Consider the following 18,518-nt stretch of genomic DNA (forward strand, 5'->3'; position numbering starts at 1 on the left):
GGGATAGACTACACCCTGATGCGACGCTGAGGGTCAAGGGGAGGCCACCTGAGCCCACGTTGGGGATGCTCCGTGCTGTAACCTGCGCAGGACTGAAACCCTGCCACTTGTTCACCGCTGTGTCCCCAGGGCTCAGCACCCTGTTTGGGGCATGGAGGTGCAGGTACTGCACTGGTTCTCCACGAGTGACTGCCCCCAGGGACACTGGCTGCGTCGAGGCGTTTGGTTGTCACGATGGAGGAGGCCAGGGATGCTGCGGGGTGCCCTACAGTGCACCTGACAGCCCCAGCACGGAATCACCCAGCCCCAAACATGGAGATGGAGGGCCCGGGGGAGAGGCCCCGCTCAAATGAGCAGCCAGGGCTCAGGACTGAGGAGCACTGCGGTCACGCCTGGCTCCCCCTGAGCATCTTGGGTCTGCGGCTTGGCCTGGGCTGCAGGCACGTAAACGTGCCTACAGGGGAGAGCAGGACCATCTAGGGCTGGACCTGGCCACCTGAGCTGCTTCTTAGGCCTCCCTGTGGGGCCCCCACGCGTGTCCTGGGCGGTTTGCTGCCTCTCCCCTCTGATTCTGCTCACCGAGAAGCACCTGTTCACCCCAGGGCAGGGCAGAGCAGGGCCCGGGCATCGCACAAGAGCCGGCAGGTGTGGGAAGGGGAGTGCCAGGTGCCCACCCTCCCCCATGAGCACAGCGTTTGTCCCCAGCGACTGTGCGGGGTCTGAAAACCATATTCTTGGAAGGAGCCAGAGTGGCAGCCTTCTATCACTGTTGGATTTTCAGGTCAAAATGTGGGGATAGGTCTGAAAACTTTATGCAAGTGGCTTTTCTTTCTTTGCAGCGTTCGCCTTGCTGGCTGGGCTCACGCACAGATGCAGTGACCCTAAATCCCCACTAGAGGTCAGGCTACAAAGTCCCCTCTTGAGGGGGCGGAGGGGAGATGCCACCTACACAGCCCTCTGTGGGAAGGGACCCAGGCCGCCCTCCAGCCAGCAGCAGTGCGACACCTCAGGGACAGCGGGGCTAAGCGACCCCTCAGCTCTCCCGGCCCGTCTGGATGGGAACATGAGGTACTTTTACTTTCTATGTTAAATATTTGAATTTTTTACAAGAATATTACTTTTGTAAACAGGAAAAAAAAAAAAGATACCTCAGATCCTCAGCTGTAAGCCCAGCCACAGGGCACAGCGCCTGCCTTGTCTACCCTGCTCTCAGAGAAGGCAAACTCACCGACTTCAGCCTAAGAAAATCCACAGTGGCCCACACTCCCTCAGGGCCACCTTGTGACATGGGGATGGGGACACATGTCAGCTGAGGTCACAGGGAGGGATCCAGGGACCTACCGGGGTCTGAGTTCCAAGGGCTCACTTGCCGCTCTGTTCCATGATGGAAAATCAAAACTTCACAGGTTGAGACTAGGTGTGCGAAGCGCAGGCTCCCATCCGCGATCCAGGCCCCTCCCTCAGCCCGCAGCCCCCTCCCACAGTGTCCCCTCCTGCATCCAGAGCCCAGGATGTTTAAGGCCCCAGCCTGCATCTGAATCACATCCCAGAAGAAACAACAAAGCACACAACAAGGTTTCAAAAACTGATTTATGGAGAAACAACCCTGCACAGTCATTCCTGTGACCATGCCCAGTGACAGTGTCGGGGCCCCGGCTCACAGCAGCTGCTTCCTCAAGTCCTCCCCAGCCCCAGCCCCACCCGGCACACCCCAGTGGATGACTGAGTGACCAGTACTCTTCCCAGGGCATGGCGTTTCAAGATCAAACAGCATAAATGTTTTTCTTCGCCAAGTTGGCTATATGATCTCAAATAAAAACCAAAAGTAAAATTAGGCTGAAAAAGCAAAAGGTTCTGAGCCCTTCGTGTGTTTTGCCTGGCCTCCCTGTGAGCACGGGAAGGATGGGAAGAGGGCCCGCCTTCCTGCTGGAGCCCCACCAGCACCCATGCCCCCCGAAGGCTGGCCTGCAGGCGGCTGATGACCCAGCGCCAGCCCAGTCATTTGCCACCTTCTCGTTCCCAGTCACACTATCAGGCAGACTGACGGCATTGTTTCTACTCTCTAAACACTGTCAGGACGTGGAGTCAAAGCACATTCTAGATCTTCTCCCATAAAAGGACAGAGGTAGCTATGTTAACACCGGGATTGACCATGAATGGGGTGTTTTATGCTCAAGCCAGAGGAGGGTCACGTGAGAAGGCTCCTGTCAGCATCCTCAAGAGTTAGAGCATGAAAGTGGCAAAGAGAATACGAGGGTACCAAACTAACAAGGTCGCCCTCCCCAAGCACTGAGTCAGATTTCAGGTTGCTCGGTTCTCCTACATACCAAGGTGTGTACTGACAGCGTGGTCACAAGGAACTCGAGAAATTCTCAGATTCCTGTGACCAAGTCCACCAAATAACAAGGGGACCGAGGTTTCTGTACCTCTGTCACTGCTCACGAGCACTACAGAGTGACCTCACAGTGGCAGTGTGAGCAAACCTGGGCAGCCCACAAATGGAACACCAGCCCCTCGGTGGTGTCAGGCGGAGAGGACTGGCTGGCTGAGGAGGGGGCTCTGCCATCTGGGCTGCAGCAGTGAACGGCTCCGCATTCTCGGAGGGAGTCTGGCATGCCACCTCGGCCTCTGAGCTCCTTCTGCATGACGCGGGAATGGAGGCCACCTGCATCTGGCTGGGGTTAGACCACTGCGTGTGCTCTGCCGCCCTCCGCATTGCCAGGAGGACTTTCCAGGGCTGCAGGCACCAGCACTGAGCTGCCTGGTGTCGGGCCAGGGCGTTCGGGAGAGAAGGAGCAGGGCAGCCACAGGGAGCCAGCAGACCAGACAGAGGGACGGCCAGGAAGGGAGGTCCCAGTCTGGACTGAGGAAGGAAGGATTCTGAAACAATTCCACCACCACAAAGCCTCCAGCCCTGTTCAGTCAGCAGCAGGCAGTGGGGGTCTGGGCCGGGGCAGGGAGCAGATGTAACAGGACACTGCCAGGCCTGCGGCCCCTGGCCGAGAAGAAAGGTCCCCTGCAACAGCCTCCTGCAGTGAACACTCAGCCCCGATACAGAAGACTCTCCAGTGACTCGTGTGAAACCTCCAGTCAGTCTCCAATCACATCGCTGCCCATCGAGCAGCAGAGAGCACAGTGTGTCCCGTATGTGGAGAGGCACCTGAGGCCCTTCCGTCCCACAGACACTGACCCCCACCTCACAGCAGCCAAGCGGCAAGTGCAGGTGGTGCCAGCGACGGAAACCATCCAAAACGCTGCTAGGTCCACTGCCACCTTCCCCAGTCAGGCACCACCGGGCAAAGCCAGTCCTTAACCTGGGTCATTCGGTTCCTCACTGAGACGTCTGTATCAAAATCACACTGCCTTCACTGCTTTCAGCCTTTTCCTTTTCTCACCCAAATGAACTAACTGGAAGTTCCCCTGATGAGCTGCCTGTCTATTCCGCCGTAGAGGGAGGCCAGTGGCGCTGGGTTGGCACCTGCACACTCCCTACTGAGCTGGAGAACTAGAGGTGGCTAGGGGCACGTGAGAGTGGGAAATAGCACGGACTCTGGATGACCGCTGTGCAAGCCCTCACCCAGGCCACTGCCAGCTGGACAGACCCCACAGGCCCTGGGGCCCCACTCGACACCAGAGACAGGGGCCAATGTAGATGCAGCCAACAGCCCAGGATTATTCCAGTCATATTAGTGGAAACCATGTATAGGCCCAAACACTGGAGGCAGGTTACATCATTTAGATTTGAGATTGGTTTTTAATCAGAAGTGCTCATCTTTAATTCATGTGCGCTTTACAAAGCTACAGGGGGCCCTAGATGGAGATGGGGTCCCTTAGAGTGAGCCTCAGGCTCTGGGTAAAATATGCATTTTCTTGATTTTATTTAAACAATGGTGAAACTCAGAGAGCAACAGCCTACACCCAGCTGTCTTTCATTTTCATTTTCCTGAAGGCTTCATGGCCATGGTTATCACTGTTCAGAGACAGCCATGCTTGGCACGAGAGAAGAACAGTCACACTGCAAGAGGGGAGGGATGACAATGCTTTTAGGCTCAGTCCTGCAAGAGAAACTGGGATCACACCTCAACCTGACTGCAGGTCCTGTTAGAAGGATGGGAGGTGAGCGGCGAGCATCTCTGACGAGACTTGGCTGATAGCGCCAGGTGGACGCATCCCGTGGCTGCCCAGGAGGGACCCAGCCTTCTCCGCTCACCTCCCTCCTGGGAGGGCCAGCTTGCCTTTGAGGGGCTGGGCCTCAGAGCTTGTCAATTCTGTGATTCTAGGAAGCAGAGGAAGTTCAAAGTTGCCAAATGCACTGAAGCTAGGGCAATGGGGATTTTTTATTTTAGAAAAAGGCCAGTCAGGGAGAAATTAATCAAGAAAACAGGACACATTTCATGGGACATCTGAGGCTGGTCTCTACATGAAGGCACCACAAAGCCACCCCCCTTCCCTGGGGTCCCTCGCCCTCAGTATGAGGGCTCAGTGCAGTCCACCCCACAAGGATGAGCAACTGAGAGGGGGATGAAGTCTGCCCTGCCCCCAGTGAAGCCCCACGCCATGGGCGGTGGACGGGTGGTGGCTGTCTGCACGCTGGAGGGAGAGCTGAAGCTAACTCTCAGGGGCCTGCGTGCACTTAGGGCTCTGCTCTTCAGGAAACACCAAGATTAGTAGAGACCTCAGAAGGGTCCCCAAATGCAGGGGTCAGCACAACACAGGCACAATGCCAGCAGAAGGGTCCCCAAGAGGTCCTGGTGTCCAAAGTGTGCCTCCCTGCGTGCGGTGTGACTTTTCTAGAAAGCTGCCCTCTCCCCTGCAAAGGGGCTTCAAAGTCGTCTTGTGCAACCACTTCTGATGCTTTCACACTTCCAAGGACAGCATCTGGGTAAATAACTGCAGGGCCATTTCAGATGTAGCCGTCTCACTTCTGGGACAAGTGGCTGCAGCTCAGGGTGCGGCAGGAGGAGGGGTAGGGTGTGGACACGAGTGCCCTGTCTGGAAGTGGCTGCAGCGAAGGTCTTGGTTCTAAAGCTGGAGAGAGGCTGGGGCAGGTGCACAGGCGCTGCCCGGGGACCAGGGCCAGGATGGTGTCCGCAGGCCGCCAAGCTGCTCACAGGCCTGCGGTGACATTCTCTAGTGACCCACGTCACTAGCCCCATTTCACTGAATCGGAAACTGAGCTCAGGGTGAAGTGCTTCTGTCCACAATCCAAGCACATCGCTAGAGAAACAGGAATTCAGTCCAGGGTCCCAAACCCGACACCCCCACTCCCCCAGAGCTCCCTTTCTGCACACACTGCCTCCCCCACCACCCTGGCCGGGCTGCAGCAAAGTTCACCTGTCTGAGGCCCTCACCCCCGTCCCTCGCAGGCCCATGGCCCCTTTCACTCGCTTCCTGTGAGAGGACCCCCTTATGTCAGCCCACAGCAAGAGACTCTGTTACTCATGAACTCCCCTGAAGGAGGATTTTGTTTTCCCTAGAAAACTGCCAGCAGGCCAAGGACAAACCCAGTTTCTCCAGTTCAGTTATTTACACACCCTGCAGCTGGCCTCAAAATCAGTTTTGTTCTTGTTCTTTTTTTTTTTTATAAGACATGCTCAGCTTTCCCATCAGCTACTGACAACTATACAGGCCTGGGTTGCACACTCTATAGAAAGCATCCCGGGGGGCTGGGCCGTGACCCCTATGAGAAGGTGGGTGTTCTGGTCCAAGGCCAGATGTCCGAAGTGCATGCTGCTGCTTTGCCAGGTCGCAGGGGCCGGAGCCCCAGGAGCACCCCGGCAGGGGAGGGGGCCGTCAGGAGGTGAGGGACTGAATGTTCTTGAGCATCTCCTCAAACGCCTGTGGGGACGGTGCGTCTGCGTTCCGGAAGGTGGCCTGGACCCTGCTGTACAGGCTGAAGGATTTTAGCTCCAGCCAGATGAAGCCAAAGCGGTCCTCGTCGAACAGGATGAAAACCCCAGGGGTACGCTCAGGGCTGGTGAAGCCATGGCCAGCGATGAGGCCTGTGCCATAGAAACTGAACAAAGACAAGAGGGAAGGTGCAGGGAGAGAGTGGTGAGGGGCCTTGGAGTACGTGAACTGGCCCGAGTCAAGCACCATGTCATTCTGGGTGTCCTGGAACACCCTTCGTTCCATGTGAGCCACCTTCACTATCTGCCAGCAGGAAGCTAAGAACCAGGAGGTGATGGAGTCCAAGAAAGCCTGTCTGTGTAGGGCCCTGCTCAGCTCTCAACGCCCAGCACAGCGAGCTGTCTACACCGAGGGGCAAGGCTCTGGGTGTTTGAGGAGATGGATGTTCCCCTGCAGAGCACACAAGCCAGCGTGCTTGGTTCGCCCCAGATGGTGAGGCTCTCCCCACCAACCACTGCTCTCAACCAGCTCACCACCTGAAGGAGCAGGGTCTCAGGCAGCCCTCCTCTAACTGACCCAAAGCACACGTCTTCAGAACGCAGCCCCAGCCAACAAAAATCTCAGTCCCTGGGATAGTTATGTCCACAAACAAGCAACTCAAATATAATCGATGAAGATTCAGCAGTATGCACCTGACAGTAACTCAGAAGGCAGGACTTTCAAGTACCCATTACAGCCAAGTTCTAAGACCAGCATCAGGCTGAAACACACTTAGGGCTTTTTTGCAAAGAACTCGGTGCCTTGACGGATGACGAGGAGTTAGGGGCCGGCCCGAACCTCCCAGCTCATGGAATGGTGCCTGGGCCCCCCACCTCCACCCGCCATGCTGGGGCTCTACTGGGCAGGAGTGGGACAGCAGCCCTAGGCATGAGGCCTGTGGTTCCTTCCAGAGTAGAGAAAGAAGCCCCAGAGCCCAAGGGAGGCGAAGTGATGCCCGCTGAGCCTAGAGCACATGCAGCAGAGGTCCCCTGTGGCAAGGCCTTGCAAACACACAGAACGGCCGGGAAGGAATGCAGCGTGCCCCTCCCGGCCACAGAGCCCCTGATATCACATGGGGCTGGAGTTTGCTCCTGCGGCCCCACCAGGTGCAGAGCCCCACCCCGTTCTCCACCCCAGCCCGTCTCTGTGCTGGGTGGGAGGCAGGGCCCTCCCTGAAGCCCCTCCTCGCCCCCCCTCGCATCCTTACCACATCCTGCAGGTGCGGGGATAGTCCTCGTTCCTCGAGCTCACCCCCAGAGGCAGCACAAATGGCTGCCCCTGCCCAGACTCGACGGGCTGCTCAGCCGCAGCTGCGGCGCCTCCGTCCCCGGGCTCGCTGCCTTTCTCAGCGGGCGGCTCCACACTGGGCTGGGCAGGGCCCCGCTGGGGCTCTTGGGGGCTTTGCCGGCTGCAGCCCTCAGCATCCTCAGGCCCGTCTTCCTGCTGCTGCTGCTCCTGGCGCACCTGCTCACGGACTTCCAGGACGATGCGGGAGAGCTCATTGAAATTGCGGAGGTTCTCAACGTCGGGCAGCTGGATGCGGTGCATGAGGTCAATCTCCACCGTCTGCTGCCCAGCAGGGATGTTGGGGTCACCCTGAGGAGCGAGCGGACGCTGATCAGCAGGGCTCAGAGACCAGCAGAAACATGCTCTGCGTGGTTTCCGACCTAGATCCCGCCTCCAGCCAAAGGAGCTTGCTCTGACATTCCTACTGATTAGGCGGTAACCCCTTACCAAGTAAGAATATTTTGGAAGCCCTTAAAAAATTACTGCGGGAGTAGGCGGCCCCATCTGTGAAGGCATCTTTGAGGACAGAGAAGGGCAGCACCTACAAGTGATCTTCAGGCCTGTAACCACGCAGCTCCCTGAGCCCGCAGGCCCCCAGCACACTGGCCTGACTGCACTCAAAGACCTCAGGTGACAGGTGAAGGGAAGTGCGTGGACCCTCCCAGGCTCAGGCAGCATGGGACAGGCCCAAGACGCCAGCCCAGACCTGGCTGCCTGGAACACAAAAGCTCCTAAGCCAGAACCGCAGGAGACCTTCCGGGGCGCAGTTCTCCACAGGGCCAATGAGCCCCCTGACAGCCCGGCAGAGAGCCCAGGGACACAGTCCTGCTTCTGCACTCTCCATCTCAAGGCGCTTTCCCCAAAGCAGAGGGAGCCCGGCAACGGAGGTCTGGGACAATGCTCTGTGAGGAGCACAGAGAGGTGCTGCCTCTACAGGACACCTCAGGGTGCCTGCCAGAAACCCCAACGACTCTGCACATGACAGGGGAGCACAGGGTGAATGGCGGCCCCTGAAGCTGGCAACGCAGGCCCTATTCATTCAGGACCCCACTCAGCTCACCCTCCAACTGCTTCCACGAGCTGCTGAGACTGGGAAGGGCAGAGGGACCCGTGAGGTAACGCAGAGGGTCTCCAAGGTGGTGGCACCTTAGGGTCACTTGGGGAGCTCGTGGAGCCCCTTACCCAGCCCACCCCCCACCATTAAATCAGAATCCCTATGTCTGGGCATCAGTATTTTCTCAATGTCCCCAAGGATCTCAGCGTGTGGCCAGGGCTGAGAGGCGTGTGGTAATGCCACCTTGGAAGTGCTCAGACTCCCCTGGAGATGTTGTAAAATGCAGCTCCTGGGTCAGTGGCCCAAGGCCCATCCTAAGTAGCCAGGGTGCAGCCCAAGTCACGCTAGTCCGTGGCCCATCTAATGGCCCCTCCACGGTCGCCCCCCCCCAACTCACCGTGATCTTCGTGCCCCTGGCATGCTTCCCATGGAAGCTGAGCATGACGATCTCCAGGCCATGGCTGCCGTAGGTGCCTTTGAAGAGGCCAGGCCTGATGAGGTCGTCCGGGTGGCTGGGCGGGAGGTAGATGCGGCGGTAGGTCAGGCAGTTGCTGTGGGAGGAGCAGGCAGTGTGAGAGCACAGCAGAGACGCATGCAGGGCAGAAGCGTAGATCTCACATACACCACGGGGGGCAGGCAGGGCAGAGCCGCCTAGCACTGCCAGGGTTAGATTTCTGCCAGGCCAGAGGGGAGCAGGGGCACCCCACGTTCCTGACCTACACTCATCCCAACCCACAGGTACATGGCACACCCCACACCTTCTCCAATCCCAACAGAGTTTAATGTGCTCACACACTCTGCTGGCTGCCCCAAGGCAGCTGAGGTGGAACTCTCAGTGAAGGGGAGGGAATGCCACTCCTGCTCTGTCATCTGTGACAGGAACCCCTGCAATCATGGTGGTGACGCGGCAAAGGGGCTAAACAGGGCCACAGGGACAGGGCCCAAGGACAGAGAGGCAGAGAAAGCAGGCCTCCCAGGGCAGACATGAGGAAACAAGCATGAGGCTTTGGCGCACACACCAGGCCCACTAGAGCACACTGCTGGTGGGTGGTGATGATAAATCAGACAGAACAGACAAGGAGAGGATGGGTACTGTGCTCACAGTACCAGAGAGGGAGGGACTACACTCACAGTACTCAGAGAGAGACTGTACTCACAGTACCCACAAAGAGGGATTATACTTATAGTACTCCCACAGAAAGGGACTATACCCAGTGAGGGACTGTGCCCATAGTACCCACAGAAAGAGACTGTGCTCATAGTACCCACAGAGAGGGACTGCAGTCACAATACCCACAAAGAGGGAGATTATGCTCATAGTACCCCCACAGAAAAAGACTGCACTCACAGTGCCCACAGAGGGGGATTGTGTTCATAGTACCCCTACAGAAAGGGACTGTGCTCACGGTACTCACAGAGGGGGGCTGCACTTACTCATACTGACTGGTGTAGATGAACTTCATCAGGATGAGCTCCTGCATGTGCTCGTGGAAAATGTCCTCCAGTGTCCGTCCCCATTCTTCCCTTAGCCACGTTCGGAATTCCTTCCAAAAGAACACAGGCTATGAAAACCACCATCACACAAGGGCATGAAGAGGCTGCTCGCTGTGACGCCAAGTGGACAGAGCAGCATTTTTACAGCTGGGGCAATGCCTTGGGCATGCCCACATCAAGTCCCACCTAAGTGAATGGGATGGAGACGGAAGCTGGGCAGGAGGCGAGCTGCCTTGTGTGTGGTCTCCCAGCACCTGGCCTCCCTTCCTCTGTGGAGGCGTGCCACCAATGAAGACTCTGGTCCCCACTTTCCCTCAGCACATGGACCCAGATTCATGGGAAGCAGCAGGGATCACAGGGGTCCCTTTGGGCAGGGCTGGGGCCACAGCCTGTGTCCAGAGCTCCTGGGTAGCAGCTACATGAGCCTCACTTCCATGTCCACCACAGGACAGGAGGCGTCTACACTGAGCCTGCTTCTCTGGCTTCTGGGGCAGCAGGAGCACAGCAGGACTCTTGTCACTTCAACTGTGCTGGTCAGGTTGACCAGAGCCGCTCTCTACAGCTACCGATGAGGAACGAGAGAGGAACAGCTGGTGGAGAGTGTGGGTGGTTTCCCCTTTAAAATGTGCCTTCATAGTTATGTTGTATGTTCAATAAATATATCTGTAAAAAGGGAGCTTTAACAACACCGCATCCCCAACCCTCAGTAATTTATTATGGAAACAAACAATGTGAAGGATATTTAGTGCTTAATAGCTTGATTCTGCACACTTAACATAATTAATCCACAGCTCTGAGTTCCTAACTCAATATACTGTTTCTGATGATTATCTAGATTAGCTCTACAAACAGAAGGAAAAGCAATTTACCAAAAAAAAAGCTACGATCTGTCAATTGCTTTAATATGTTACTGTCCAAACTCTGGTAAAGAACAGAAATTACTGCATGACTGAACTAAACAACTATTAGAACTACAAGATCAATATATAAAAATCAGCTTCATTTTTATATACTAACAATAGAAAATTGGAGAATGAAAATTTTTTAAGTCCTATTTACAACAGCTTCAAAAAACACAGAATTTAGGAATAAATATTACAAAATATGTGCAATACCTCTACTCTGAAAATCACAAGCCTCTGCTGAAAGGAAGTATAAAGAGGCCTACATAATAGTCAGAGGTGCCTACAGACCAGAAGACTCAGTATTAAGCCAGCAACTCCCTCCAAACTAATCTATAGATTCAAAGCCATGCCAATCGTAATCCCAGCAGGCTTTCTGCAGAAACTGACAAGCTGATTCAGAAATTCACATGAACATGAAAAAAACCTAGAACATCCAAAGCAATCTTGCAAAAGAACGAATTTGGAGGACACACACTAGCTCCCGTTATGTCTCACCATAAAGCTACAGTAATCAAGACGGTGGTATGAGCATAAGTACTGACAAATACATCAATGGAACTAAATAGAGAGCCTAGAAACAGAACCCCCCATTTATCTGGTCAGCTGACTTTTGACAAAGGTGTCCAAGCTACCCAATGGGGAAAGGAAAGTCATTTATCCACAAATAGTACTCAAACAACTGGACATCCATACAGAGAAAATGAACCACAATCCCTACCTCACACCATACCCAAGAAATAATTCTACATGGGTCACAGACCTGAACATAATATAAAGCTACAAAACTTCTAAAAAAGAGAGAGAGAGGGGCCCGGCCCGGTGGTGCAGCGGTTAAGTTAGCACATTCCGCTTCGGTGGGCCAGGGTTCACTGGTTCGGATCCCCAGTGAGGACATGGCACTGCTTGGCAAGCCATGCTGTGGTAGGTGTCCCACAGAGAAAGCAGAGGAAGATGGGCATGGATGTTAGCTCAGGGCCAGTCTTCCTCAGCAAAAAGAGGAGGATTAGTGGCAGATGGTAGCTCAGGGCTAATCTTCCTCAAAAAAAAAAAAGATTCTTTGTAACTTGGGAGTAGGCAAGGTTTTTTAGGACACAGGAAACAATAACCATAAAAGAAAAAACTTCCATTAAAATCATAAACCTTCCACTTAAATGGCTGAACTCAGAGAGAAAAGGCCCTAAAAAAAATCAAATAGATAAATAACATAAAAATGGGAGTAAGTGAATGTAATGAGCAAGGATTTCAATGTTGCCATGGTGAAATCAGACTTGGGCTAAATACCATGAAGAAGATAGCTTGTGAACAGTCATAATCTTATTTACTTTGCACGAAAAGATCATAGACATTAGGAATACCAACTAGACCCAATTACTCAGAACAAAGATCTTTGAAACATGTTTGTTATGAAATTACCTTATAAGACATGTATGCACACAGAAAACCAGGGGCCTAGAACACGTAAGAATAAGTTTAATATTTACCCAGGGCTTGCTCACCATGTGTTGGCACTTTACAATCATCATCTTACTTAATCTGCACAACAACCTAGGAGATGGATACAGATAACATTGTCCCTGTGCTGCAGATGTTTGGGGTTGGAAAAGTTGAGAAGCCTTTCCGCAGTCAACCAGCTATTAAGTGGCAGAATCAGAGCCAACCCAAAGTCCACGTGCTAGCTGCTCTTGTCTCCACCAGGGCCAACCCCAGGGCCAGAGGGAGTGCGGGGAGGCGGGGGCTCACCCACAAACTGACGGCATGGAAAAGCCTTTGGAACATCTTCAGGGCCTTTTGCCCGGCAATTCCCATTCTGTAGGATCCAAAAACCAGCTAAGGGTTTTGCACAGATTTAGGCAGCAGAGTTACAGTAATAATGCCTGACATCTCTCCTGGGTGGCTCTGGCCAGGTCTGGTGCTAAGTCATTCACATGCAGTGTCCTACTCTATCTTCCAAAATCACTCGGGGGTCCGCAGATAATCATATGGCCCCCCTTTACAGATAACGACTGAGACTCCCAGAGGGTAAGTCACACAAGTACATGGTCAGGGCAATAATGGGGACACATGAACAGCTGGGTGCAAACCCCATGTGCAGCTACAGGAGAATGGTTCATCCACATGGTCAATTACACTGCAGCAAGATGATGAATGTTAGGCTGCATTAAAAAGAGTTTGCAGAAAATTCTAATGAGACTGGAAAATATCTCTGGAAAAAGTTAAGCTAAAAAAAATTAAAGATCCAAATTAGACAGAGTTAGACTGCAAATACAGCCAACAGTCCCAGGAAAGCACAGGAATGATGGGGAACGGGCCTGGAGACGGCGCCTGGGTGGGGGCCATGTCAGCACTCTTCTCGCCTGATTCTCATGACTTTGTATTTGATGACGATAAGCTATCATTTTAGTAATTAGGGGGAAAAGTACATAAGACAAAGGAAAACAAAATAAAAGCCACTCGAGTCCAACTAAAGGGAGTCCAGCGCGAGAGCCTTTCTGCTCGGCAAAGTACGAGGCGCACCACAAGCAGCAGCCCACGGCCTGGCCGGGAGTGCAAGGGACATCGGCAGCCTCGCAGGGGAAGGTGGGGGCCTGGCCATCCTCCCTCCTCTCTTCCCCATCTCTGCTCCTCCTCGCACCCCCAGATTTCCAGAAGCCTCAGGTTGGGGGGCCCAGATAGAGGGAGTGAGGAGGGAAGATGGTAGCCCAGCCTTGCCCATCATCCATGAAGAAAAGTCAGGCAGCGTCTACACCGGGGACTGAGAGTCTGGGGCGGCCCGAGGGCTGCACTGCTCACAAGGATGCAGGGCATGCAGCTGCAGTTTGTGAAGCCCATGGGAGGTCACACGGAGGGGTCACATGGGAGGCGCCTGTGAGGGGCAGGCTGAGGACACCACAGCCCTGAGGAACCAGATCAGGCCACAGGACAGAGTGGACCTGGTGTGTGGAGGTTAGCAAAGCTGGCAGAAATCCTGGAACTGGAGTTGGGGTGCAAGGGAGTGGGAGGGTGGGCAAGGCCCGTGGATGCAGTTAATAAACGACCCTGAAGGGCTGGCTTCCAGAGTTGAGGAAGGGCAGAGCCCCATGTGAAGAGCTGGAGGGGGCCTCACTGGTTCCTTCATGAGCGAGAGGCTGAAGGGATCACCAGCTGGCCCTTCCCGGAGCACACGCCTCCAGGCTGGGGCAGGCGTCCTCCATACTCCCTCACGCTGCCAAGGAGGCTCCTCTTCCAGAACGGCCGGATGAGCTGGGGGCAGTGAAAGGATTCTCTCCTCAGCGGGTGGAGACAGCTGAAGGTCACGATGAGACATGACCTGTCCACCCTGCAGCCCTCAGGTCACCACGAGTCCTCCGGTCCCTTGGGAAGTACCATTTTGTGCCAACATTTAAAATGATCATCAACCATCAGAACACAGGGTGGCCCAGAATCCGGGGCTCAGCCTTTCACCTCAGTTTTCAGAACTATCAGGGCACACAGCATCGTCCACCTCACAGCCTGTCCTCTCTCCCAGGAGCCCAAAGTCACTCCCTGGGTCTGAAAGACTCAGCTAGAAAGTGAAGATGTTTCAGGAGTCCCAAGTCCTCTGTTTAAATTATTCCAAGGTCTAGAGAGAAAAGAAAGGCTTCCAGTTCTAGAAGCTAGCAAAAGATTGCTATTAAAACCAGACAAAAACAGCACAAAAAATATTAGACCAAGTCCACTCATCAGTGCTGAAGTCCTACATAAAAGGTGATCAAACAGCGTGCAGCAGCGCAGAGCGCCCGCAGGCCAGTGAGACTCCTTCCCAGGACCTCAGCCCGGCTCAGTGTGAGATGTCTGTTCACGCAAGTCGCCACATTACTAGACTAAGGGGGAGAAAAACCACCTCGTGGTTTCCACAGATGCTCAGAAACACTGGTACATTCCACATCTCTTCTCAATGAAAACAAAACAAAGCCCACTTAAGGAAACACGAGCAGACAGCTCTGTCCCTGACATAATAAAGTCTATCTTGACCCCAAGGCCATCTTTCTGCCCCATGACGACACCACATGCAACACACCCACCACGGCCGCGAACAAGACCAGGCGCCATCCTCACCACCGCTGTGAGCTGTTCTGAGGGAGGTACAGGCTGACACAGTTCACAAGACTGAAAGACAGGGAGACTGGAAAGGAAGAAGTAAATGTCTTTATTTGCAGATAATCAGTATCATCCTGGAAAACTCAAGGTAATCAACTCAAAAATGATTACAAATGCAAGAGAAGTCAGTAAGATGGGTGGCCACAAAATTAGCATGCAAGAGCTTTTAAATATAAATTCACCAGTTGGAAGATAAAATGAAAGCCAAGAGCCCATTTACCACAGCAACAAAGGATCAAACGCCTTACAGCGAATGTGCAAGACCTACCAAAGAAAATACTGGAGCCCCACTGAGGAACACAAACTCTGTCTGAACACCACGTTCCTAGACAGGACGTCGTGACGTCACACCAGTGTCAACTCTCCATAAACCCATCTATGAGTGTAATGCGATTCCAATTAAAGTAAAAACACCAGCAGGATGTTTCTGGGAAACAGCTAATCTAGAGTTCATATGGAAAAAGAAACAAGATTCGCCAGAAAAATTCTGAAATACAAGAGGAAGACACGCAGCCTAGTGCTACCACGTGAAATGTGTAGTTATAAAGCTACAGTAACCAGAATAGTGTGGCACCTGCATAAATAGGCTTATCATGGGTGAGAATATCACATCCAGAAATAAACCAAGTCCATACGGCAATGTAGGACAGGGTGGCATTTCAAACGGACAGAGGAAATCTGGATTACTCAATATCCAGGGCTGGGATAACCGAGCAGGCATCTGCACAAAAGCAAAGTTGCACTGAACCTCACATTTTAAACCAAATAAATTCCAAAAGAACCAAAGATATAACTGTGAGAAAATAAAGACGTGAGCTCATCTGTAAGTAGAATTTCAAAGTGGGGATGGGCTTTTAAGATGACACCAAACTAAGAAGCTATCAAGGAAAGGACAGATACATCTGACTATCTGAAATCAAAAATTCCATGGATGAAAACATACCTTAAACCAAATCAAAAGACAAAAAAATGAATGACAAAAAAATATTTGCGATATAGGGCCAGCCCAGTGGTGCAGCAGTTAAGTTCGCGCACTCCACTTCAGCAGCCCAGGGTTCGCTGGTTCAGATCCCAGGCGCGGACCCGCGCACCACTTATCAAGCCATGCTGTGGCAGGCGTCCCACGTATAAAATAGAGAAAGATGGGCACAGATGTTAGCTCAGGGCCAATCTTCCTCAGCAAAAAGAGGAGGATTGGTGGTGGACGTTAGCTCAGGGCTAATCATCCTCAAAAAGAAAAATATTTGCAACTCATCTCTTGAAGGGTTCATTTCCTAATAGGATGAAAGCTCCTACAAATCAATTAGAAACACACCAACATCAAACAGAAACAGAGCCAAGGGACATGAACAGACATTTCACAGGAGAGGAGCCACAAGGAGCCCTTAAAGGTGACACTAATCTTAGCCTCACTCATAAGAGAAATGCAGATTAACCGCCGAAGCCAAGATGCTAACAAAGCCTTTACTCTCACCTTCACTTTAGGTGTTTTTAAGTTTGCACAGGAAACTTGTGTTATTACTTTTATAATCAGAAAAACTAGCATTCCATTTCAAAAGCAATGAGCCCACACACAAGCTGGCTTACAAGAACTTCTTCTGATCTCAGAGCATATATTTCCAGAAATCTATTACATGGCCTTGTTAAGGTCTCAACAGCTGCGGAGTTTCTATTCCTGGAAAATATGTTGACGTTTTTCACTTAAACGTGAACTACAGCAATCACCAAATGTTGCATATGTGATTGTATATGAAATTTTAAATGACAGTGTTGTAAATTTAAAAAGCATTTCCATTACCTGTCATCTTCACATGCCATATATTTGGGTTAAGAGGGCCCTCCTCTACCCTCAGAGGGTTCTGAGAGGCATGTGGGTGCCCCCGGTTTATGTTGAGTCTCCCTGCAGGTCTCTGGCTAATGGGGAAGCCATCAGAGACTCAGAAACTGCCTGAGAAATGCACACCCAACAAATAAATAAAAGCTGCAATGAGATTCCCATATTTTAAAAGGTCAAGTTTTTCTTTAAAATATTTTGAAATGGCACTATGACTTAGCTGTTTAGAAAACTAAAACTCAACAGTAATGTGTAAAATTACTCGTGCAGAAAGGAAACTCTAAGAAACTGCTGGGTGTCTGACTCACAGCTTTACCCACTGCGTTGCTGTGATCTGGAAATCTCAACCACCGGGTCCTTTCGAAAAAAGCCCTCTGGTCACCCTGCAACTCACATCCAAGAAGAAACCTCCAGCAGCACACAGACGCTCTTGCCAAAGGGGCAAAGAAGAAGTAATTAGAGAAAACCATTTCTGTTTGGTTCATTCATTCTGAGGGATGGCAGGGAACAAAAACTTGTGCTCGTGGACACAAATCCACACCGTTTCTAACAACAGAGTCAGAAGCACTTTCTGCATCAACAAGGCTAGGATGAATCATGGGAGATGGCCGTTTTGTTGGTGGCATGCTAACAATGTCAAACTGTTCAATCTCACATTTGCACTGTGCCCAAGGGGGGACCAGGCCGGTGCTCCAGCTGAACAGAAGGCGTACGAGCTTACCTCTTGCCTCCCGCCAGACATCCTGTGGTGATCTGTCTGGTTGCACTTGGTGGAGAACTCATCCTTCTTCACAATCTTGAGCATTCATGACAAGGGAGAGAGGGTAAAGAGTCAGTCACAGCACCCCCAGCAGACCAGGGCCATATGATGAGCCCCTCCCGCACTGATGCTCCCCACTCATCTACAGAAGCCCAAGATGCCACCAAATCGTGACGGATCCCAGGAAGGGAACTCAGAACCACCGTGAGCATGTACTTCCTTCTCAGAGGAGGGGTGCATCTGAGAGAGGCATTTGCGTTTTCCCAGGGGGACCTCTCAGAGCAGCACAAAGGGGCTGGCGCTGTCCTAGTGTGTTAGATAACACACTTGCTCACCGGGCTGGCCATTTGCCATGCCAGTGCCAGAGAGCCGAGCATCATTCAAGCTGATATTCTTGCAAAGAGGAGAGAAAGGAGCAGTGAGGAATTGTGGCTGGAAAGCACAAATGGCTCTAACTGAATGCAGAGTCAGTGGAGGCTCCAGTGAGTGACTCTTTGAGGAGTTACATCACAGCACAATAGCATAAAGAAGGCACAGAGGGGCTGGTGGTAGAGCGTCGCTTCCTCTGTTTCCGCTGATCTTTATGGGCACAGAACTGTAGGTAGGAATACCACGGCAAGCTCAGCTGGCACCCCATACAGGCTGGCCCTAGGACTGGGGGAGGCCTAGCCCCTCGCGTGCACTCGGCTGCCGTGTCTAAGGGAGCCCCAAGCATGCACTCACCTGGATGTGGCCATTGTGGGGCCCCCTGTGGCCGTACATGCATTCCACCGTGGCCGACTTCCTCTCCATCAGGTGGATTCTAAACAAGGGCTTGAATCGCATTGGGTCATTCACATGAGGATCGTGGGGAGGCAGGTACATCCAGCCAATGATGAACAAGCCGTCCACCTGCGGCGAGCAGAAAGGGCACAAGTCTACGCAAGGGTCAGGATGAGGCGCTGAGGCAGAGGGTGCCCACCCTGCAGCTGTCCACGAGGACCACCCTCCTCTCCACACTCATTCCCACCGAGAACCTGGGGACCAGCAGGCATCAAGGTGCCCCCAGTCCAGCGCACCGGGAGGAGCACAGCCCAGCCCACCAAGTGCTTGCTACCTAAAAAGTAGTTATCTCACGTAAAACACAATGCCCATAGTTGCTAAGACTGTACATTATCACTGAAATCTGCCAAGAGAGCA

General features: G+C 52.8%; 1 protein-coding gene and 1 long non-coding RNA gene across 3 annotated transcripts in view; one reads left to right on the top strand and one right to left on the bottom strand.

Annotated features, from left to right (window-relative positions):
* Positions 1–18,518, top strand: part of LOC123281880 (uncharacterized) — a 49,327-nt gene that overhangs the window by 6,446 nt on the left and 24,363 nt on the right. The window contains exon 2 of the long non-coding RNA XR_011498970.1: positions 840–1,068. This is a non-coding gene — a long non-coding RNA (uncharacterized lncRNA). The remainder of the gene's footprint in view (positions 1–839; positions 1,069–18,518) is intronic.
* The window catches only part of FBXO31 (F-box protein 31), a 46,560-nt gene continuing 29,618 nt past the window's right edge, over positions 1,577–18,518 (bottom strand). For both annotated transcript variants that reach the window (XM_014835905.3, XM_014835986.3), the window contains 6 exons: positions 18,063–18,230; positions 17,301–17,375; positions 9,665–9,774; positions 8,628–8,781; positions 7,097–7,485; positions 1,577–6,016 (listed from right to left, as the gene is read on the bottom strand). In XM_014835905.3, the coding sequence (XP_014691391.2) occupies positions 5,794–6,016; positions 7,097–7,485; positions 8,628–8,781; positions 9,665–9,774; positions 17,301–17,375; positions 18,063–18,230 (1,119 nt within the window). In that variant the 3' untranslated portion in view covers positions 1,577–5,793. The remainder of the gene's footprint in view (positions 6,017–7,096; positions 7,486–8,627; positions 8,782–9,664; positions 9,775–17,300; positions 17,376–18,062; positions 18,231–18,518) is intronic.

Source organism: Equus asinus, chromosome 28, assembly GCF_041296235.1.
Source record: "Equus asinus isolate D_3611 breed Donkey chromosome 28, EquAss-T2T_v2, whole genome shotgun sequence".
Classification (NCBI taxonomy): Eukaryota; Metazoa; Chordata; class Mammalia; order Perissodactyla; family Equidae; genus Equus; species Equus asinus.